We start from the raw sequence: 23496 nt of genomic DNA on the forward strand, positions 1-23496 counted from the left end.
ACAGGTAGTCCAGAATACAGCGGCTCGTTTGGTACTAAATGCCCCTTACCGAACGGCCTCCCTTCCGTTTCTGCAACAGCTCCATTGGTTGCAGGTGCGGAAAAGTATAACGTTTAAAGTTTGCTGCATTGTCCATAAGGCGGTGTATGGTAACGGTCCAGTTTACCTTGCGGAGAAAGTTAATCGCTACACTCCTTCTAGGGATCTCCGCTCTGGCTCCAAATCTCCTATGGAGGTTCCTCGGGTCAAGAAGTCAAGGACCAGTGAGAAAGCTTTTTCGCATCTTGCTCCCCTCTATTGGTACCAGCTCCCCACCTCGCTGAGGCAATGTCTGGACCACCGTCAGTTCAGAAAGTTTTTGAAAACTGCTCTATTCCAGAATCATGAATGAGTTAGTCTTCTCCTGTATGCCCGAAAGCGCAGGGATACCCCTTTGGGGGTGATTCAGGCGCTATACAAAACCCATAAATAAATAAATAAATAAAATGGGAATTTAAAAGATAAATGGCAAATTGAGAATCATGCAGGATCTCTGAAAAAGAAATACAATTGTTGTTTCTTGTTTAACAGTGATACCAAATCTAGCAGTAATTCTGTTTCAAAGTCCATCAGAAGCATAATGTTATAGGGCCATTGACTTATGCCAAGCAATTCTTCTCAATCCCATTATATGAGGACTTACAGTTCCTCTTTGTATTTCAATTTTTGAATAAAGTTCTTGTGTGGTGCAGGATCCCAGAGGGATATACTGAGAGTCCTTCAATTTTCTCCCAAATTCTGAAGAAAGATTTAGAAAGTCTAAATTTACCATGTAAACTAGTCCTAGTATATTGATGACTTGTTAATGCCATCTAAGACAAAGGAGAACTGTTAACTGGATACTATTGCCTTGTTAAACCACTTAGCTGACAGTGTGCATAAAGCCTCCCCCAACTGAAATGCAGTTTTGTAAAAAAAGAAGTTATTTATCTCAGACTCCATATTGAAAGTGGTGTTAGGAATTTTTTTAAAGAATGTGTCTCTGCAAATGTGAAATTGAGTCCACCAACCACCGAGAGGAAGGTTGGGTTGTTTCTTGGCATTGTTAGGTACTGTCAGCAGTGGAGACCAAACTTTTTCTTGTTTGTGAAACCTTTAATAAGGTTGACATGCAATGATCTACAGGGTCCGGTACCCAGGGCTGGACTGGCCGTAGTGGGCACCGGGCAATCCCCCGGTGGGCCGCATGGTTGGGGGCCGATTTTGTGCCCCTGGGGGCCGTTTTTGTTACAGGGCCGTTTTTGCAGCATAGCTGCAAAATCGGCCCTGTAACAAAATTGGCCAAAAACCAGCCCTGGCAAAAAGCTCGGTGGAACCTCCAATCCCCCCAGGGGGGGCAGCCAAGCACTTTGCCAGGGCCGGTTTTGGTTCCCAGTCCATCCCTGCCGGTACCGGTAAATGATGAGTGTCTTGATACTTCCAAAAAATGCCTGACTACAATATGACGTTTGTTCTTTTGTGTCATGAAAAAGATGGAGGTGCACTTTCAATTCTCACTCAGATACATAGAAAGCCTTTGCTACCAATGGCATATCTTTCCGGAGAATTTGATCCAGTAACTGTAAGACTTCCAGGTTGTTTGAAATTAGTTGCAGCTGTTTTTTTGGCCATTAAGGAAAGTGAGGGGAAAGTGATCGTGCATACTTTAATTGTCTGTGCCCCTCATTCAGTTGAGATTCTTTTAACAAGAACACAGCACATAATGAACAGTAGATTGATGATTTATGAGCAAACTATTCTTGTAGCAGAGCATATTTCCATTTGAAAATGTAATGTTCTGAATCCAGCAACACTGACTCCATTTTCAGACAAGGTTTGCAAGACAGGGAAGAAGAAAATGATTGTTGGAGCATGATTGCACAGAAGAGAACAAATTATGCTCAAAACCAAGACTAGCCATAAAAGATTTCCTATTAGAACTGAAAGATCTGATGTCATTTGGTGATAGTTTCTGTCTACGAGACCAGTATGGTGGACTGAAAGCTGCTTATACAGTATGCGCTATCACAGAGACATTTGAAGCATTGTCCTTACCAAATGTGACACCAGCGCAAGTGACAGCATTGGTTGCCTTTATAAAAATGTGAGTGTGACAATGTATACAGATAGCCAATAGGTTTGGTGTTGTTCATGATTATGGACAGCTCTGGTCACAAAGGGGATTTACAACATCTTGGAAGCTCTGATCAAAAATAGTATGTATATTTTGGATTTGTTGGATCTAATTCAGAAACCAAAAGAAGTGGCCGATTTTTAATTGCACAGCTCATAAAGCTGGCAAGAACATAGTTACATTAGGAAATAGATATGTGGATCAGATGGCCAGTTATTGTGCAATATAAGACTCAATTGTTCAAGAAAAATAAAATCATGATTTCAAAATACTGTACAGAATTCAAATAATTGAAATTGTTTCTTTAAGGATTCAATGCCAACACCTTTGAGTGAATTGACTGGCCCGCAGGAAGATGTTCTTGAAAATGAAAAAAGGAAGTGGGACAGACTGGGCTATAAAAATAATTATTAGGATTTATATGTAAATTCAGATCCGAAATATGTCCTGCCAGACTCAGTGTTGCAGCCCATGTGTAAATATTTGCATAATCAAACTCATAGAGGAAGGGATATTCTGGTTAGGATTTTAGAAAATACAGGATTTCGAAAAGACATGTTGCTGAATATGTGTGTCGCTGTTGTTTAACAAATCATTTAATTAATTAGGGCAAGAAAACTGTTATGAATATGAATCATGTTGGCTAATCAGAAGGCCCATTTACGAGATTGCAGGCAGAGTTTATTGAGATGCCACAGTTTAATGGCATGAAATATGACTTGGTAATAGTATGACTGTTCATCAAATGGGTGGAAGCATTTCCCACAAGAAGGGCAGATAGCCTTATAGTTGCAAAATTATTGTTGAGGGAGTTGATTCCAAGATTCGGCCTCCCAACTGCTATTGAGAATGATCATGGTGCACACTTCAAGAATGAAGCAATGCAGCTATTCTGCAGGGCTTTTGAATAGGGCAAAATAGAGTTTGTGAATATGTCTTGAAGTATGAATTGGAATGGTACATTTCTGTTTCTGTGTTGAATTGTTTGGATATGTGATGATTGCATGTTCAATTGTTGGATTGAATACTGTTGCATTGATGTATTATTCATATTTGTAATCCAATTTGCAGATCAATTTGTAACCGGATTAATTTGAGGTGGTTATTTGTTTTTACATAAATCAGAGATTTCATTGCAGTTATCGACCACAGTCCTCCGGCATTGCGGTTATCGACCTTAGTGGAATGTACAAATAGCACTCTCAAGAATAAACTGGTAAAAGGCTGTTCTTCAATTGCTCTGAAGTGGCTACTGCTGTTACCGTTGTTTTGATGAATATGAGAAGTACTCCTGACATGAAGACAGTCTTATCTTACCACAAAGTAGTGATGGGCAGGGCAATGAGACTTGCATTTGTGCCTTCAGCTGCACAAGTTTAAACAAATGATGACACTGTTCTAGATTATTGCAAAAGTCTGGTGGATATGGCAAAGTCTGCCTCTCATCAGGTAAATGTGTCAATAGAAGATTACAAGGATACACTCTGCCACAGACAGAATGCAGGTGATTCGGTGGTTATCCATAAGCATGTTTGCAAAACATTTCTCAAAGAAAGATGGAGAGGGCCATTTTAAATCAGATTAACAACAAAGAGTGCTGTGAAGTGTTCAGGTGTGCCTCAGTGGATCCATGCTACTCACATGAAGAGATTAGGAGTATCTGAAGCAAAGGATGTGGAGGATGAGATGAATGATCAAAATATGCAGTCTGATCACCAAGCACACAAGATGAGGTTTGCAGGGTAAATCCAGAAGGGTGTGAAGATTTTACTGAAACTGATAAAGATAAAGTGAAAAGACATGGACAAACATTTCAGGTGAGTGAGAGTTCAGATGAAAAAACTGAAATTGCTGAGATCCAGTTAAGAGTGATCAGAGTGGAGAGCTACTACCATGCAAAAGAGCAAAGCATGAGCGGCAGCAGGAAGAAGTAGTCTCTGATGAAAACAGTGACAAGTTGCAGTTAAGATTAAAAGTAGAAAATTCCCCTTTCGGAAGAAAGTGATTCACAGTAGAGAAAACAAATCTGATCAAAGTGTAAGCTTGAGTTCAAGGCAGAGCTCAATAACGGGCACAAGTCAAAGTCAAGAAGAAGAAAAGAATCAAAAAAATGTTGTTGAAAAAGAGGAAGCTGTAGACATTCTGAGAAAGAGAACTTGTAAACTGAAGCACTGCGAACCACAAAGAAACTTAAGAGACTGCCAGACTTGTGCAAACGTCCATCACCATTCATCAGCCGTGAGGGGCTCTGACAGGTAAGTCTACCATTTATTGCGAATCCCTGTCATGTTCACCCTACGGTTGGCTTTCAGGGTTTTGTTTATGCAGGAGATCATCCCTCAGGTGGAGCCCATTTCAGGAGTAGCCGTAACATCTGTGACCCCTCCAGCTTCGCCAGGAAACCAGCACAGACTTTGTGAGCTGTGCATGATATCTTATCATATTGTAGGAATTGACCGGGTTGTAGCTGGAAGCAATCCTGGGCTTCCTCCTTAATGAGGAATGTGCCATTTAGATATAGGTGTCTAGTCATGGAGCACCCCCAAGCTTACCACTGTGTTTTAGGTCCATCACTCATTGTATCCGCCAAAAGCAGGGCAGCCACTGAAGCTAGAGTGACTGCCTGTTTCCAAACCTCCATGACTTGGCAGACAATAAACATGCAGTCTGCAGCACCCTCAATCCCCTAATCAGACACCCAGGAAGGTCCCTCCTCACTCCACTCCACTAATAGGGTCTTCTCATCATTCAGGCCCTCTAAGCACCACTGCACAGTGTGTTGCCGTAGTCCAGCGAAGTAATGCAGTCACAACTCCTGGAGACCCAGGCCCCAAGCTCCACATCCAGCTTACAAACCTCCAACTTCACTCTGCTCTGCTTGCCGGCCCATACCAGGGATATAAGAAGGCTGTTCAGCCTGCCAAAGGTAGCTCTCTGTTTTGGACAGAGGGAGTACATAGAGGCAGCGTAGGAGCAAGACACTCCTGCTCAACGCCACTCATCTCATCATGGAAAGGGAAAGGTGATTCCAGAAGTAGATTGAGGCCTCTAGACAAGTGATTTCCTCACCCATGTTTAGATTGTAGTTGGCTTCAGCAGTGCGAGCCATCTGTATGTCCAAATAGCGGAAGTGAATGCACTCCCAACGGAGCGCCGTCACTTGGAGGGCAGCTGTCCACCCCAACCAAGCCAGCCAGCATAAAAAGAACTGGCTTCTTGTGGTTAACGCATAAGCTAGAGGCCTCACCAAATGCAGCCAGTATCTCCAATAGCGCAGCCACCGATCGTTCTGGGTGGCTAATGTATATTAATGCATCATCCGCATAGAGGAAGATGACATGGATATGACCACCCACTGTGCTGCCCCAACGGACAATTTACATTGTATCGCCAGGGGTTCCATTGCCAAGGCAAAGAGGAGTGGGGAAAATGGACATCCCTGCCTCATACCTCGCTCTACGGTTAAACATTCAGAGACTACAGTTCCATTACAGACACATGCCACAGTTGGATGCAAAGCATTAGGATCCTCAAAATGAACATATGGGCTAGTCCCATCCTCCATAATACCTCACAAAGGTAGTTACACCTGAGGTCCTTTTCAATATTGAACGCCACAACCGCGGCCAGCATGCCCATGCCCACCACAGAGTGGAGCACATGGGGTGACCTCCGCAGATTCATCTGTGTTCCCCTACCCGGCATAAAGTAACATTGGTCCTCATGGACCAGATGCGTCCCCACACCTCCCAGGCGCATTGCCAGGGTCTTCACCGAGTTGCGGCTGGCAGGGAATGAGGGTGAAGGGGCGGGGAGGAGAGATGGCAGCAGAGGGACAAAATAAAAAATAAAATTAAAATACCACTTACCTCTTTGCCGGCCGCGTCTCTCTTCCACTTCTCAGCTGAGTCCGGAACTAGGAAGCAAACAGGGTCTCCATAGCTAATCGCAAAGCTGCAATGCAGCATTGTGATTGGCTACCCTTTGCCAATCACAATGCTGCAATGCAGCGTTGTGATTGGTCTGAGCACCGTGGATGGGTGCTCAGATAGGGACTAGGGCCCTGGGCATGTTCCCCACCAGGTTGTGTAATGCAGCCTGGTGGGGAACATGCAAAGTACGCATGCCTGTTTGGCTGGCTCAAGACAGCCAGCCAAGCAGTCATGCACACTTTGAGTGTCCAAACCACTTCTCCCACTGTGTCTCCAGCCCCGTCCCGCCCTAAGCCAGCCCGAACCTGTGAAAAATAAAATTATAATATCTACATTATTATCTTTTTTTTGGGTCGACACTCCTCCGCGGAGGAGCCAGCCCTATCTTCACCAGGACTTTAGTGTCAACTCCAGGCATGTAGAGAGGATGGTAGTAACGAGGGTCCATCGGATCTTTGTCAGGTTTCGGGAGCATGACAATCTAGGCCTCCCACATGGATTGTGGTAAGGAACCTCTATGTCTGGATTCCTGAAGAGTCTTCAGTAAGCACGACAGTAAGAGGGCAGTGAGCGTCTGATAGTGTTCCATAGAGACCACGTCTGGGTCCGGGCCCTGCAGCATGCTATCTCACCAATAGCCTCCTGCAATTCCAACAGTCACCAGGTGGTCCAGCAGTAGTGAGTTAATACCGGCCTGAGTGTTGACCATCGTTCCATCCAAGTGTCGTAGTGAGAGTATGAAAAAAGAACAATTAATGGACAGCATACAGAACAATGTCATACATTCACCCCAGTACAGAGATCTGGGCCTAAATCCATCATTTTTTTGCTCCCCATGCCAATCCAGTTTGAACCCTTCCATATGCAAATCAGTCTTGACCCTGCACCCAGTGGGAACAGGCCAGTCCAAATTGCCAGGCCAGGTCCCCCTGGACTGGAAACAAGCATCCTAGGACTGGTTTCCAGTCCAGGGAAGACCTGGCTTGGCAGTTCGGGCTGGACAGTTCCCATGAGACACAGGGTCAAGACTGATTTGCATATGGCTGGGTGTGGACTGGGGTGGCGAAGTGAGCTAAAGAATGATGATGGATTAAACACAGATCTGTGACTGGGGGGTGAGTGTCTGAAAGGTTTCAGCGCTCCGTCCATCATCTCCTTGTGTTTGCATTGTTCGCCCTAAGTTGGTATGGTATGCCCAGACCTGGGTCCCTTGCTCACTTTGCCACTGGATTCAAGCTAGCCTCGCTGATGAGGGGTGTTACCCTGAAACCGGTCCCAGAATGCTTGTTTCGGTCCAGGAAGGACCTGGCTTGGCAGTTCGGGCTGGACTGTTCCCATGAGGCACAGGGTGAAGACTGATTTGCATATGGCTGGGTGTGAACTGGGGTGGAGAAGTGAGCTAAAGAATGATGATGGATTAAACCCTGATCTGTGACTGGGGTGAGTGTCTGAAAATTTTCAGCGCTCCATCCATCTTTTCCATGTGTTGGCTTTGTTCGCCCTAAGTTGGCAGGGTATGCCCAGACGTGGGTCCCTTGCTCACTTTGCCACTGGATTAAAGCTAGCCTGGATGATATGGGGTGTTACCCCAAAACCGGTCCCAGGATGCTTGTTTCCGGTCCATGCAAGACGTGGCTTGGCGGTCGGGCTGGACTGTTCCCATGAGACACAGGGTCAAGACTGATTTGCATATGGCTCGGTCTGAACTAGGGTGGCGAAGTGGGCTAAATAATGATGCTGGATTAAACCCAGATCTGTGACTGGGGGTGAGTGTCTGAAACGTTTTTTGCGCTAGATCCATCATCTACTTGTGTTTGTAGTGAGAGTATAAGCGGGGGCCGAACATTCCCTCTTCAGTAGCCAGGTCAATAGTCTCCCCGATGTATCGACCTCTGATTGCAATAGCTGCTGGTATTCACATCTGGTCAGGCAGTCCAGCCTGTCCTAGGTGTCCCCAGCACGATGCTGCACTGTCAACAAGGACTCACAATGTTCCTTGACCCTGGGCACTGCACGTTGAAGGCCTGTCAGAATCCCTTGCATCAGTCACTTCCTGTTCAATGTGCCATCTCGTACCAGCCCTGCACAAGCATTATGGCCATGTCATCAGCTTCAGAGTGTCCCCCTCCAGCCATCTCCTAGCGGTGGACAGCCAGTTTGTATCAAAGTACCTAGTAGCTACCTCACCGAGCTCCTGACGGAACAGCGTGTCACCCAGCATCTCCGGCCAGAGACACCAAAGATGGACCCGCAGACTGGTGCCAACAATTCTAGCAGCAGCGGAGCGTGGTGCGAAAGGAAATGACCCAAGATTTCGATCTGCAATGTGGCAGCCGCCATGTCACCATAGACCAAGAACCTGCTGAGAAGGCCACAAGTCTCATGTGTGGGGACATCTATGCAGTGCAGGCATTCCATCACTGCACGTAGGGCATCTATCATGTGCGGCTTAGTATGCGGCCTTGGTGGGTGTCTGTCTAAATGGCCGTTGAGCATGCAGCTGAAGTCTCCAGCCCATAACAGAGGTACACCAACATATTCCCTTTCCAACTCCAGGTAAAAACCAGCATGATCTACATTCGGAGCAAAGACGTTCAGCAGAAACATTAACTTTTACAAAGCCTGAAAAGCCAACACTGATTTTCTTACCTTATTTTTAATAAAAGAAGAAAAAGAAGAAAAATATTTGTATTTTAAAGAAAATTTTGGTTAAAAGTTTTATTTTTGCCACTAAATAATTTTTGGGGACTCAAGAAAGAGGATGGGAAACAGCAGATGCTGTAAAAGTGCAGAGATGACGCTGCTAATTATATCATTATTAGTATTAGTTGGCCTGTTGGTGTGCCTACTGATTCCTGTGAGAAATGTTTTAGGTTACATAAAAAGTAGTGATGAACAGTCGCGGCTCGCAATACTCATGAGTGGGGGGGTAGCGCTGGTGTTCGCACGGGGTAGGGGTTTTTAAAAGAAAAAAAACGTACCTGACCAGGTCCAGCTCCGCCTCTGCTCCGGGGCCGGGTTCCGCGGTTGGTATTTTCCTTCTCCTAAACAGGAACAGGCATGCTCCCTCCCCTCCCCTCTCGTAAGCCACTCACAAAGCTGTAATGGCAGCATTGTGATTGGTGCAGACAGCGCCCAGCCGGGCGCCTGTAGGGAGGCTATTTTCGCTATGTAGGCTGCATGCAGCCTACATAGAGAAAATGTAGAGTGTGCATGACTGGTTTGGGCAAAACGGTGGGGAGGCCACTCCTCTCCGACCCACCCGCCCACTCCCAACCAGGCATACCCTCCCGCCTGCCCCCAACCAGGCACACCCTGTCTTCTGCTTCCTGCACTGTGAGAAAGCAGTGGGGCGACGCTCCTCCACCCTAATGAAGGAGCCACCCCTGGTGATGAAGTTAGAACTAATCATGACGAATTTAAACAAATGATACCAATACATGAAGGACATTTAGTTAGTGGTTTTAATAATAATGTGCATACTAAAATGATTAGGGAATATATATACTTGGTAAAGTTTATTATGTGCTACATATGTACTTGCCATCCCAGATCAGTTGGAGAGGGTTAGACATACGTACAATTTGAGATTTCATACTCATTGTTTTGATATATTGACATTGCTATTTTCCATCATAAAGAATTTCTTTCTTTTTATCTGACTGATTTCAATATGTATTTAGATAATTTTGGTATTAATGAGAATGATAGAAGAATTGATTATGGTGAGTATTTGATGGTGATTGCACAAAACAGATGTAATATTAATTTGATTAAGGATTATTTTTCTTTATTGAGTAATGAAGAGTATGATTTTATTAGAGAATATATTGAGATAGGAGTGAAAATAGTGAGAAATTTAGAGGAGCAGAAGATTTGGAAGACATAAAAAAATATGAGACATTTAGGTATTCAAGCTTATATCCTAGGTTGAGGGTGGACCAGGTAAGGAAATGTGAGATGTGTATGGTAAGGCATATTCCTAGGGAAAAACTGAAAGTAGAATTTGTAGATGAAGGCATGTGAGATAAACATTATGAAGTTAGTGGAGACTGCTTATTTTAACCTGCCAATACATTGGGTGGGTTCATTGTATTTAGCTTGAGTTTTCCATAGCATTTATCATGTAGTGAGTTAGATGAAGAATATAAATTGAGGAAAGTAAAACAAAGTTTTGGACAAGTCATTCTAGATGCTTTTCTGGGCAATTATTCCCCCAATAGATGTAGCCGTCAATGATGTGAAGATTTGATGATGTTATACAGTAGTAGATCAATGTATTGTAGGTACAGCAGGGTTTTTTAAATTAGTGAATGTGGAGATGGTAGCCATTAAAGTAATGGTCATGCAAAGCCGCCTTGCCTTAGATAGTTTTTTACAAAACAGGGGCAAAGTTTGTAAGGTAATTAAGTCAGCGAGGTATTGTAGTTACATACCAGATTATAGTGGTGTGATTGATTCTTTTATTAATAACATAAAATAACATAACATAACTAACTTCAATCATGAGATTAGATCATTGATAGAACCAGGATTACTGGAGAGTGTAGGATCCCTAGGAAGTAGGTTTGGTAAAGTAGGTGAATGATTAGGTAATATTGGTGGTGGTGTTCTTCAGTCAGTGTAAACCCCTATAATAATGATAATGATTTGTGCAATTACTCTATTTGTTTTTTTAAAACTTTTAAAGTGCATAATTAGTAGACATAATCGCAGCACTGAGAGCAAAAATAATTTGAGAAAAAGAAAAAGGTCAATGGATGTGTAAATAGACGACTACAAGGATTGAATGCATCACCAATTAAAGCAATTGGAGTAGAATGTTTGATTATCTAAGAACCTGAAAGTTTCAACCAACTAATAGAAAATTAATAACATTTATTAATGGGGTTAAAATTATTATTGAAAAATAATCGAAGGGAGAAGTCATAGAAGTTTTTTTAAACATGCAATTTTGGGTGGAAAAATATTTGCATGAATTAGTAATTTTAATGCTGCAAGTAGCCGTAACTGATGAACCAATGATTTTACACTTAAAACAATTTGATTATTTTGTTTAGAAGTGTGATTATTAATGAAGCATAGCTATGCCACATTTTTGTGCATGCTGCAGCAACAAAAGATGTACGGAATGCTGAATAATTCAAGCATTCACCCCCAGTCCAGAGATCTGAGTTAAATCCAACATTCTTTTGCTCACTACGTTTTGCATTTGTCACCCCAAATGGGACGGGTATGCCCAGATATGGGTTCTGTGTTCTCCATGTCACTGGAGTGAAGCAAGCCTGGCTGATATGAAGTGATACCCAGAAACTGGTCCTAGAATGCTTGTTTCCGGTCCAGGGAGGACCTGGCCTTGCAGTTCGGGCTGGACTGTGCCGATGGTGAACAGGGTCATGGCTGATGTGTATATGGCTGGGTTTGAACTGGAATGGCACGATGAGCAACCCAACTATGGATTTAGGCCCAGATCGCTGTACTGGGGGAATATTTGATATTGTTTAACATTCTGTCCATCAGTTTTTCTTTTTGAATTTGTCACCTCAAGTGAGATGAAAATGCCCAGGTGTGGGTCCCATGCTCTCCAGGCCACTGGAATCAAGCTAACCTGGCTGATGAGGGGTGATATCCCAAAACCAGTTCCAGAAAGCTTGTTTCCGGTCCAGAGAGGACCTGGCCTAACAGTTCAGGCTAGACTGTTCCCAAGGGGAAAGGGTCAAGACTGATTTGCATATGGCTGGGTTTGAACTGGAATGGCTGGGGGAACAAAAAAACAATAGATTTATGCCCAGATCTCTTTAATGGGATTAACATTTGACATTGTTCAGCATTCTGTCCATAAAGTGTTCTTTTTGTATTTTTGAGCAAGACACCTATTATTTAAAATGGATGTTGTTTCTGGTATTCTGCTCATTCCCCCTCCCAATCACCAACCCGCTGTGAGTCTTCTCACTCCACAGTTTCATGGAACACAGAGCACTGTGACGTGGAACAACTATTGTATTAGAATGTGAATATTGTGAAGGAAACTTTCCATCATGTACCAATGTATCATTTTAAAGGATTTCCACTGAAAGTTTGGATGTAGGAGTATAGAAAAACATATTTCTATGAGCTATTGTTTGAGAAATATTTCATATTGTGTAGTACATATCCGGAGTGTAGTTACTGAGAAAGCAAGCAGAAGATTTCTCTTACCTTAAGAAATGGGTTAGTGTTAAGAACTTTTCTAACTACTAAATAGTTTTTGGTTTGCAGTGCGACCAAACCAAGATCATACGATGCTGAATTTACAGTTTTATTTATTGATATGCATAAATTGTGCATGAAAACTCCTAGTTATGAAGGTTTGGGGAAGACTTCTCATTTTCCCCGATACTCAATTATTATTTTGAGACTTTTTTTCCTCTCTTAGGATGCTGTCAGTTCTTTACATGAGTTGGACTCTTAAAACCTAGAGATTTGATTGTCTAAATAAGGATTTTGTTATGATCTGTGATTCTGTATTCTGTTCTGAGCCTTCATGGTAATTTTTGCATTTCTGTAATCCTTTTTATTAAGAAATCTGTAATAAATCCGTAAACTTTATTTTTGACCAAGAACTCAGTCATTGGAGAAGTCTCAGTTTCTAATTTGACTTAAATCTGCTACACTAATGTCATTGATTGAGATGGTAGTCACTTACTGCTAGATCAATGAGAAAATTCCCAGAGCTGAACTGCCTAAGGTGAAATTTAGGGTTCATATGATATTGGGGTTCAGGAGATTATTGGGGTTCGGCTCCTACACCATCGCTAAATCCTGTGGTGGAAATTCTATTTATATAAGAAAAGATTAAGTAAAAATTGTTTTTTTCCAGAGGACTGGATGTTACCACTTACCACCCTTCTTTGAGCTAGAGTATTTACCTTGGATGTGACAAAGCACCCGAGCCCTGCAATAGTAGGTTTACGTCTTTGATGGGTCAATGCAATGCAAGGACTTGAGGAAAGGAGCAAGAAGACTGAATTATGTTTATCTATATCAACACTTTAAGGTGTATCATTACTTCAATATGGATCATCACGAGGCTTTGGTACCCCTTTCTGATCAAAATATCTAGTTCCTTTTGTAGGTTGTCAAGCAAAGTAGAAATAGAAAACATTTTCAAGGTGAGATATGGGTCTTTGAGAAAAAGCGGTCTCAGTTGCTGATGCCATAAATATCAGCAAATTGCATCTTCTAACCTTTTTCGTAACATGTATATATTGGTTATATATCTGAATAGGTTCGGAAAGCAATGAACAGAATTTATCACCAGAATCGCAAGATTCATGAAAAGACAGTGCGGACGGCTGCTGCAGAGGTCATCTTGAACAGTAATCCATCCTACATGGAAGTTAAAAACCTACTGCTCTCGATTGGAGAATTGTCCCATGAAATGAATAAATACATGCTTTCCGTAGTCGAAGATGTTCTACATTTTGAACTGCCCGCAAGGTAAGTCTCACACAGATATTCACTATTTAAAGTTAACCTAAATAGAAGGTGCAGTTCAGCGGTTGCAGCCATGTATTGTCATCACTGATTATTTCAACTGATGTTTTGACCCAAACTTAGGTGTCAATTTAGTAACAAGACTTGTACGTTTTTTATTTTGCCTTCAGGATTGGTCAAACCACATGCTATGGTGTTTTTCTGCTGCATTGTTTTTTTTAAACTTGGCAAACATCCTAACTATAATGCCCTAAGTTTAAATACTGCTAGGCTGACAGCCTTTTGGAATTCTAAAGTCAATAGTTTGATTACTATTATATTGGGTAAAAGAAACAACATTCAGTTGCAGTATCTATTGCTGTATAAAAAGCAAATTCTCATTAGTTCAATACTAGCTGTGCTTTGTGTAAAACAATGGTTCACTAAGGACTCATTCATCAGGAGAATACAGAATAAATAGCAAATAAATTACTATGCACAATTAATGTTAAGTGGTAAAACAGCATACCACTGGTATGGAAGCAGTATACGCAGACATCAATTAATTAAAGAAAGTCAATGAGTACAAATTATGAAATCAAGCAGCAAGACGACGCCCCAGTGATCACACATAGAACGAAAACATAAATAAATAGAAATACAAAGGTGTGAATATACAGTAAAACAAACAAATTTGCTCTGAGTAATGGAACTGGATGAAACAGAATATAACACTTCACTTCACAACTACGACCAGCAAATGGTAATCAAAGGCCATGTTTGTGTCTTGCATTGTTGATGACGTTTCTGCCTCTGGAGTTCTTTAAGGAGATCTCATCTGGAGAAGAGATTGGGACCCCAGTACAAACAATTCATAAAATAATTATTTAAAAAGTGAATCTTGTGGGTGCTATGGCAAGATGGTACAGTAATCAATCAATAATTACCTCTATATGGATGCGTACAATAGACAATTACGAATTCGCATCCCTTTCGGATTGCCGTAAATGCTGAAAAATTCATAGACATTTAACTGTTAAAAATATATATATATATCAATGATGAGTGTTACTACTGAGGTGACTATAGATATGATAAGAAGGCCCTGTGAATCTGGGAGAAATTCAATTTGTTGAAAGTCGTTGCAGACTGAATCTCTCTCTCTCAGTCATTCAGAAAATGTCGCTGTCCACTGAATTGTATATCTCCCCCCGTCTGTTCTTTGTTCTGGTAGTTTCACTGGCAAAATTGTGCAAGCATTTGCTTCATAAGTATGGAATTTTCATGCTGAAGTAAAAAAAAATATCGCAGGTGCAGATCTTGGCATTGCCAACTTCATCTTTTGGACTCCAAGGTTAATACAAGGCATAATGTTACATTGGACAAAAGAAACATCATTTATTTACAGTACTAAGAAACAACAAAACTGCAGTAACTATTGTTACATAAAAATAAAATTACCATTAGTTCTGCACTAGCTATTATTTGAAACATGTTTATTTGACATTTGGCCTTAACTTTGAACGGGATGTTGCACTTACTTTTGAATATCTTCTTTACAAGTGTCTAGATATTCTGATGGTAGATTGCTTCCTGGGACCTGGTCTGAATTATTATACGGAAGTAGCTAAGTGGGGAACTCTTCTAGTTTCATTTTGGATTGGCATGATGTGATGTTTTTCTTTGCTGCTGATAATGAACCTGTAAGAAAATACAGAAACAGGTAAAAGGCAGTGCTGCAAGTGGGCCAAGGCCATCTAGGGCATTCTTTTTAGGTTGAGCCTGGGCAGTGCATGTGCTGCTCTGCGAGGCATGCTGTATTGGAGAATGTACTTGAAGCCCCGCCCACTCTTCCCCCATATTTGTTATTAAATCGTGTCAATGTCTTTTGTTAATGCTGGCTTCTGATTTGTTAATAGTCTTGTTAGTCCCTCCTTAGTTTCTCCCTGTTTTTTTCTGTAACCTCCCATCAGGACGGAACCTTTTACTGTGTCCTCACTGTATAGCTTGCATTAGCCCTTCGGGAGAACTCTTTGCTTAATTAATCTGGCTTGGCAGTTCGGGCTGGACTGTTCCCATAAGGAACAGGGTCAAGACTGATTTACATATGGCTGGGTCTGAACTGGCGTGGTGAAGTGAGCTAAAGAACGATGATGGATTCAGTCCAGATCTGTGACTGGGGGTGAGTATCTGAAAGATTTCAGCGCTCCGTCCATCCATCTACTTGTGTTTGCTTTGTTCGCCCTAAGTTGGCAGGGTATGCCCAGACGTGGGTTCCTTGCTCACTTTGCCACTGGATTCAAGCTGGCCTGGCTGATATGGGGTGTTACCCCAAAACTGGTCCCAGGATGCTTGTTGCCGGTTCAGGGAAGACCAGACCTGGCTTGGCAGTTCGGGCTGGACTGTTCCCATATAGAACAGGGTCAAGACTGGTTTGCATATGGTTGGATATGAACTGGTGTGGCGAAGGGAGCTAAAAAACAATGATGGATTTAAACAAGATCAGTGATTCGGGGTGAGTGTCTGAAAAGTTTCAGCCCTCCATCCATCATCTCCTTGTGTTTGCTTTGTTCGCCCTAAGTTGGTAGGGTATGCTCAGATGTGGGTCCCTTGCTCAGTTTGCCACTGGATTCAAGCTAGCCTGGCTGATGAGGGTTGTTACCCTAAAACCGGTCCCAGGATGCTTATTTCCAGTCCAGGGAAGACCTGGCTTGGCAGTTCGGGCTGGGCTGTTCCCATAAGGAATAGTGTCAAGACTGGTTTGCATATGCCTGGGTCTGAACTGGGGTGGCGAAGTGAGCTAAAGAACAATGATGATTCAACCCAAATCTGTGACTCCGGGTGAGTGTCTGAAAAGTTTCTGTGCTCCGTCTGTCATCTCCTTGTGTTTGTGGTGGGACGCCAGCATTAGCAATGGCGGGCGCTTTTTTTGTATTTGCAGCGAGCTATGCGTGCTTTAACTTTCACAATGGGGCCGCTCACAGAAAGGGCCTTGCAGCTCCTCAAACCGTTTCTTTTTTTTACATTAATTTAAGGGGGCCACGCATTTTGTTTTACTTTGCACGCCTGTTATGAAATGAAAGGAAAAGGAAATTTATAGAGCGCGCAACATTCACCCGAAGGTGTCAAGGCGCTAGCTCATCAAACATAATTAGCTGGATGGTTCAAAGCCACGTCAGAGGATAAAACAGCCAAGTCTTCAAGGCCTTCCTAAATGCCAACAGGTGCGTTTCTTGTTTTAACCTCAGAGGAAGGGAGTTCCAGAGTCTGGTCGTGCCGACCAAAATACTTCTTCCACCCCAGGAACATTTTTTAAACCTGGGAACTATCAGGTTATGGGAGTGGGATGAGCGAAGATTGGGAGCAGGTATGTAAGGCTGTAGATTATGTTTAAAAAAGCCTGTCCCTATATCATGCGTGGCCTTAAAGGCGATACAAAGAGCCTTAAACTCAATCCGCCTCCTCACTGGCAGCCAGTGTAGTTCCCTAAGCACTGGTGAGTCAGATTTGTGTCTTGGAATGTTCAGCACAAGACGTGCAGCAGCGTTTTGCACAATCTGTAGTATGGACAGGCACTTCTTCCGAAAGTTGATAAATAAGCCATTACAGTAGTCGGCTCTAGATAAAACCAGAGCCGCAACCACTAGCTTCCGCAGCTCAACCGGAATAAATGGAAGAATCCTTCTCAGTAGTTTTAGTGTGAAAAAAGAGAGGGATGTGACCTGATTGACATGACTTTCAAAAGAAAGCATAGAGTCTAAAGTGACTCACAAGTTTCTCACCTTATTCGTAGGCGTTGGTAACGTGCTCAATTCTAACGGCTACAATGTAGGGCACCAGAAATGAGTATGGCCGCAAAAAAGTAGGACTTCAGTCTTACTGGAATTCAGTTTCAAACAGTTGGCGGCCATCCAATTCCCAACCTGACGAAGACAGGTGTGAAACTGTGCAGCAGTGTCATCAGGGGAGCCTGTCACTGAGATTACAATCTGGGTGTCATCGGCATAAGAAATAGTCAAGAAACCCAGGGACCTGATTAGCCTTGCCAGTGGTGCCACATAAATGTTAAAAAGGGTTGGGCTTAAGAACCCTGTGGCACTCCGCATGGCAATGTAAAATTCGGTGACTTAAACTCACCAAGTGCCACAAATTGTTCCCGATCAGATAAAAATGATGCAAGTAACGCAAACTCTTTCTCTTTAATACCGATCCCCTTCAGTACTTCCAATAATTTTTGGTGGTTTGCCATATCAAATGCGGCAGAGAGGTCAAGCAGCACAAGTGCTGCATTGCCTCCTGCATCAACGGTCTTCCTAATCAATTTGGACTCTGTGATCAGTGCCAATTCAGTACTATGATGCTTTCTAAAACCAAACTGGGTTGCATCCAGGAAAGCATGTTTCTCAATATATTCAGATATAGCACCATTCATGGCTTCTCTACCATTTTAGCAGGCAGAGGGAGTCTGGAAATTGGACATTAGTTGTTAGGATCTGCCCCCTCAAAATGTGGCTTCTTCAGCGGGGTAGAACAGACGCCAGTTTCCAACTTGTGGGGAATATGCCCGAAGAGAACATTATGGACACTCTGGGTGTCTCTCCTTGCTTCAACGCCCCCTCACCATGATTGTCCGTCTACGCCAGGCAGGGGCAGCTAAAACATCATGTGACCCACGGCCTTCCAATGCTTTGCTGCACTTTAACTTTTACTTTTCAACTTTTATGGCGGCCGCTCGAGTTGCCGAACTCAACTTTACAGTTGTTTCCATGCGCTAGGGCTCATGTCACGGGTATGTATATATATAATTTCTTACAGATCATGATTCCACTGCGGGCGCCTTAAGAGCCACTCCTCCTCAGAAGTGTACTGCACTTCAAACAAGCAGCTTTTACTTGCTGCTCACACGTTTATGATTTCAATTTTCATATTTAGAAAAGGCTACTGGTTACGGACAATATTAACATGCAATGGAGGGTTTTACAGAAGTGCCAGCAGGCGATGCTCCATTTGAAAGGATCTTGGGGAGGGGCTGGGAGGGATTTCCTGTTAGAGACACAGGGGCAGATTTATAAGAAACTGACGCATCTCTACAGATGCGTCAGTTTACCTGCACCTCCATACAAAACCCTTGCGCCACCATGGATCCGCTGTATTTACAATTCGGCACACCATGGCGCAAGTATTGACAGATGCGTCAGACATTCTGACGCATCCGTTGACCCAAAGGTGACGCAATGCTGGAGTTGCTCATGAAAGTGACACGACTCCAGCAATGCGCCACAACAGATAGGTGAGCCCCATGCAAAAAGCCTTGCATCATACCTTTTTTTTAAAAACTTTTTTGCAAGACATACAGTATTACTACAGAATTGAAAGTACAATAAGTACAAAGGAAGAAAATTAACAGAACAAAAAAGAAAGTAATAACCATAGGGCAATACAAGAAATACAGTTACAGTCATGATACTCAGGACAGCTCCCCCTGAATCCATTGCCGAACAGGGTCCCAAATTTTTCTACCAAAACTCCTTTTCCTTCTGCCTTTTGTTCTGTAAATAGCTTCCTCTATATTAAAAGAGGCTAAAAGACGCGCTCTCCACGCTTCAAATGAAGGAGGAGATGAACTAATCCATTCTTGTGTTATACATGCCCTGATGAAAGCCATAGATATAAATAGGAAGGCTTGTTTTCCTTCTGGCAACGTATCTGAATTCACACCAATCAAAACAAGTTCCCGCGTTAAAGTAGGTAAGGACCCAAGCAGTGTGTTCAAAAAGGTCTGTATTGCCTCTAAAAAGGTGCTAACCTCGGACAGGCAAAAAACATATGTATCGTATCTGCAGCCTGACATCCACACCTATTACATACTGTTCCCGCCGTCCCACCCCATTTTGAAATTTTTAAAGGCGTATAATATAAGTCAAATACAGCCATATAATGCTGAGTACGTGATCTGCCAGTAACCAGAACCAAAGTGATTGATTCTTCTAGGCAAATAGCCGTGGTACCTAACCTCTCAGCCCATCTTTCTGCATGAGCAGCTAAATCATCTGGACAGGTATCCAAAAAAAGTCTATAATAATAACCAATTCGCTTTTTAACGAACAGATTATCAATAAGTGAAATCCTTACAATGCCGGATACTTTTAACCTTGACAGAGAACAAAAAAAACTATGAATCTGTAAATATTTAAAATAATCCTGCATTGGAAGATTATATCTTTCAGTTAACTCCAAGAAGGTAAGTAACTGGCTATCCTGCCATATATCTTTCACACAGTAGATTCCTTTATTCCGCCATCTAGACATGACTGCATCCTGAAAAACAGGTGGGAATATTTTAGAGGCAGAAAAAGGTGTATAAATCAACAATTTCATAATTCCAAATTGATGCCTAACTATCTTCCATACCCCAAAGGCTGCTTTGAACGTTTTAAATTAATTTTTTTTATAGTAGCTTGCTTCTATATTTTTAAGAAAACAGCAGCGGCATTGCTCTCCCATTATAAGTTCATATATGGAGGGTGAGTGACTCTGAGGAATCCTTACTTTTTCCCCAATAATCAAAGGGGAAATAAACTGTAAAACAGAGGCAGCATAATAAAACAAAAAATGCGGAGTTCCCCATCCCCCCCCCTAGATTTTGGTAGAATCATCTTTTTATATGCCCTACGATGTTTTTTATAACCCCAGATAAAACTGGACACCAGTCTTTCCAATTGTTTAAAGAAAGTCAAGGGAAACTCAAGCGGAATAGATCGAAACATATAAAGAAATTTTGGGAGTATAATCATTTTTAACACATTGTTCCGACCAACTAAGGATAAATGAAGGTGATCAATCCGTTCAAGTGTAGAGTTTGCGTTTTGAAGAACCGGATTAAAGTTTAAAGCTGGGATATCTGATACAGGGGATGTGATTTGAATACCCAAATAGGTTGCTACAGATACTAATGGAATCGATGCAGGGGGGGTCTGACCTATAAATACATTTTGAGTTTTCGCTATCGCTTTGTTTAAAAATATATCTATATAAATGGCAAACAAAAGTGGGGAAGAGGGACAGCCTTGACGGGTACCTCTAGAGATAGAAAAAAGAGAAGATTGTTTAGAGCCCAATTTTATGCAGGATGTGGGGGATACATAAAGAGATTTTAAGGCAAGAATAATACGTGGACCAAACCCTTTCATTGCTAACATCTCCCACAAATATGACCATGCTACCCTGTCGAATGCCTTTTCGGCATGTTATGTTAAATGTTATGTTATGTTAAAAAATATTTGTAACGCGCGCTATCACCATAGGTTTCTTGGCGCTCAATTGACCGGTAGCGTGATCCAGGAGAGAGGGTTAGTCATACGCAGAACGAAAGAGCAAAGTTTTTAAAAGTCTGCGGAAGGAGTCATACTGAGGACAGAGACGGAGTGAGGGTGGCAGGGAGTTCCAGGTAGAGGAAGCCTGGACTGAAAAACTCAAGCCACCATGCTTTTTCCTTTTAAATTTGGGAACCTCAAGAAGATTGAGAGAGGCTGAGCGAAGAGCCCTAGAAGGAGTATAGCGAGTCAAGCACGAGGAGATGAACGCAGGGGCTGCATTCGAGAGGGCCTTGAAGGTGGAACATGCCAATTTGTGGATGCAACGCTTGGAGATAGGGAGCCAGTGCAGACTATGGAGGAGGGGAGTGACGTGCTGATATTTGGGCTGGTGGAAAATCAGGCGGGCAGCTTGATTCTGCACCAGCTGAAGTCGGTGAAGGAGACAGGCCGGGATACCCGCATACAGCGTATTGGCGTAGTCAAGCCTTGAGGTGATGAGTGCAATAACAACTTGGGTCAGGGCATCTTTGGTAAGGAACCTGCTGATCTTACGGATCCGCCTGAGGTGGAAAAAACAGGCTGAAGTGACCGAGTTGATTTGCGATTTCATTGAGAGATCTTCCGAAATGATCACCCCCAGGCTTTTGACTGAGCGCACGGGAGTGGGTGCCGCCCCCAGAGATGTTGGCCAGTAGGTGGAATTCCATGGGTGGTTAGGGCCTCCTACCAAGACAAGCTCGGTCTTGGTAGGGTTCAGTTTTAAGTGGCTGTGATACATCCACTCTGCAATGGTCAACATGGTGGTCTGGAAATTAACACGGGAGGAGGGAAGGGAATCTATAGGAAAAATTAACTGAAGGTCGTCCGCATAGTTAAAGATTGTGACCGGGGAGTTGCGAAGGGAGGCTAATAGGGGTTGGAGATACAAATTAAAGAGAAGCGGGGATAATGCCGAGCCCTGTGGGACTCCGCAGGGGAGGGATGTAAAGGGTGCGGACAAAGTGGAGAGATGAACGGACTGTGATCGCTGGTGGAGAAAAGATCTGAGCCAGTCGAGGACCACTCCCTGAATGCCGGCATTGTGGACACGGTCGATCAAGATGGTATGATCGACCGTGTCGAATGCCGCTGAAAGATCTAGTAGGACAAGGGCCTGAGAGATGTTATTGTCAGCGCCCTTCCTGAGGGTGTCCAAGACTGCTACTGTGACCGCCTCGGTGGAATGGAGGGGTCTGAATCCCGCTTGTTGGGGATCCAAATAAGAGGATTTCTCTATAAAAGAGCTCAAGCAGCGGGTAACGTAGGTCTCCAGAATTTTTCCTAGGTAGGGGAGGAGGGAAATGGGTCTATAGTTGCTGAGTATAGTGGGATCAGCGTTGGATTTCTTCAGGATGGGTAGGATGGCAGCTTGCTTGAAGGAGAGAGGGACCTCCCCCTTTGCAAGAGAGTTGTTTAGTAGAGCTAGGGGGGGGCCAGGACAAGCAAGGAGGGCCTCTCTCAAAATCTGCGGGGGGCAACAATCATTGGGGGACCCTGACTTGACTTTGAGAAGGAGTGAGGCGAATTCTTGAAGAGAGATAGGTGGAAACTCCGACAAGATACTGGTGTTTCTGGGAGGGAGAGGGGGGGGGACAGGAGATACCGGGTTAGGGATATTGTTCCTTATGATTGTTATTTTCTCTATAAAATAAGAATTTAGTGCGTTACAGAGGGTTTGGGTCAGCTGGGGCTGAGGGGTAACCCTATCCGGCAAGGAAAGCTCGTTTACAATCGAGAAGATGTCTTTCGATTTGTTGTTAGAGTCCAGGATTAATTGTGAAAAGTATGCCGTCTTGGCTGTTAAGATCGCTTGTTTATAGGTTTTTAAAGCCCCAGTATAAACAAGTTTTAGCTGTGGGTCATAATGGTGACGCCAACGGCGTTCAGCTTGCCGCAAGGCAAGTTTATCTGCTTTGAGTTGGTCCGTAAACAATCGTTGTGCGTCGTGGGGGCGCTTAGTTTTGATTTTGTTTAGAGGGGCTACTTTGTCACTAGCCTGACATATCCATTCATCAAAATTGACTGCCTGAACCTCAAGAGAGGTCAGAGATGCAGGAGCAGTAGAGGCTAGAGTGTCATGGAATTCAGACAAGTTGGCTCTTTTCCAATTTCGGGCCATGAGATTCTTGATGCGGGGGGGAGGACACAAAATATGCAAATGAAAGTAGAAAGAGATGAAATAGTGGTCCGACCAGGGGCAAGGAGAAACTAAAGGAGATGAAATGTCAAGGTCCGATGTCCAAACTTGGTCGAGGATATGACCTTTTTGATGGGTGGGGGTGTGAATGTGTTGGAGAAGATTCATGCCTTTTAGAAGGTCAGTGAATTCGACCGACAGTTGGCTTTCGTGGGCATCTGAAGGCCAGTAATTAAAATCACCAATCACCACGAGGTTAGCGTGGTCAATTGCTAATTGGGCAATAGAATCGCTAAAGAGTTTGGGGAAAAGAGGCATGTAGTCGGGGGGTCGATATACAAGAACACAAATGAAAGACGATTTAGGGGAGGTAAATTTCAGTGCCAGGAGATCAGTTTTAGGGATGGAAGTCGCCGTAACCTCGGAGAAGGTATGTGCCGAGCGAATGATGGCTGCCACTCCGCC

At 43.2% G+C, this 23496-nt stretch overlaps 1 protein-coding gene across 1 annotated transcript in view; it reads left to right on the forward strand.

Annotated features, from left to right (window-relative positions):
- MTTP (microsomal triglyceride transfer protein) overlaps positions 1-23496 on the forward strand; it is a 277369-nt gene that overhangs the window by 167674 nt on the left and 86199 nt on the right. Inside the window, exon 12 of the mRNA XM_085635746.1 lies at positions 13352-13563. Within this exon, the coding sequence (XP_085491872.1) occupies positions 13352-13563 (212 nt within the window). The remainder of the gene's footprint in view (positions 1-13351; positions 13564-23496) is intronic.

Source organism: Triturus cristatus, chromosome 2_1 (assembly GCF_964204655.1).
Source record: "Triturus cristatus chromosome 2_1, aTriCri1.1, whole genome shotgun sequence".
NCBI lineage: Eukaryota > Metazoa > Chordata > Amphibia > Caudata > Salamandridae > Triturus > Triturus cristatus.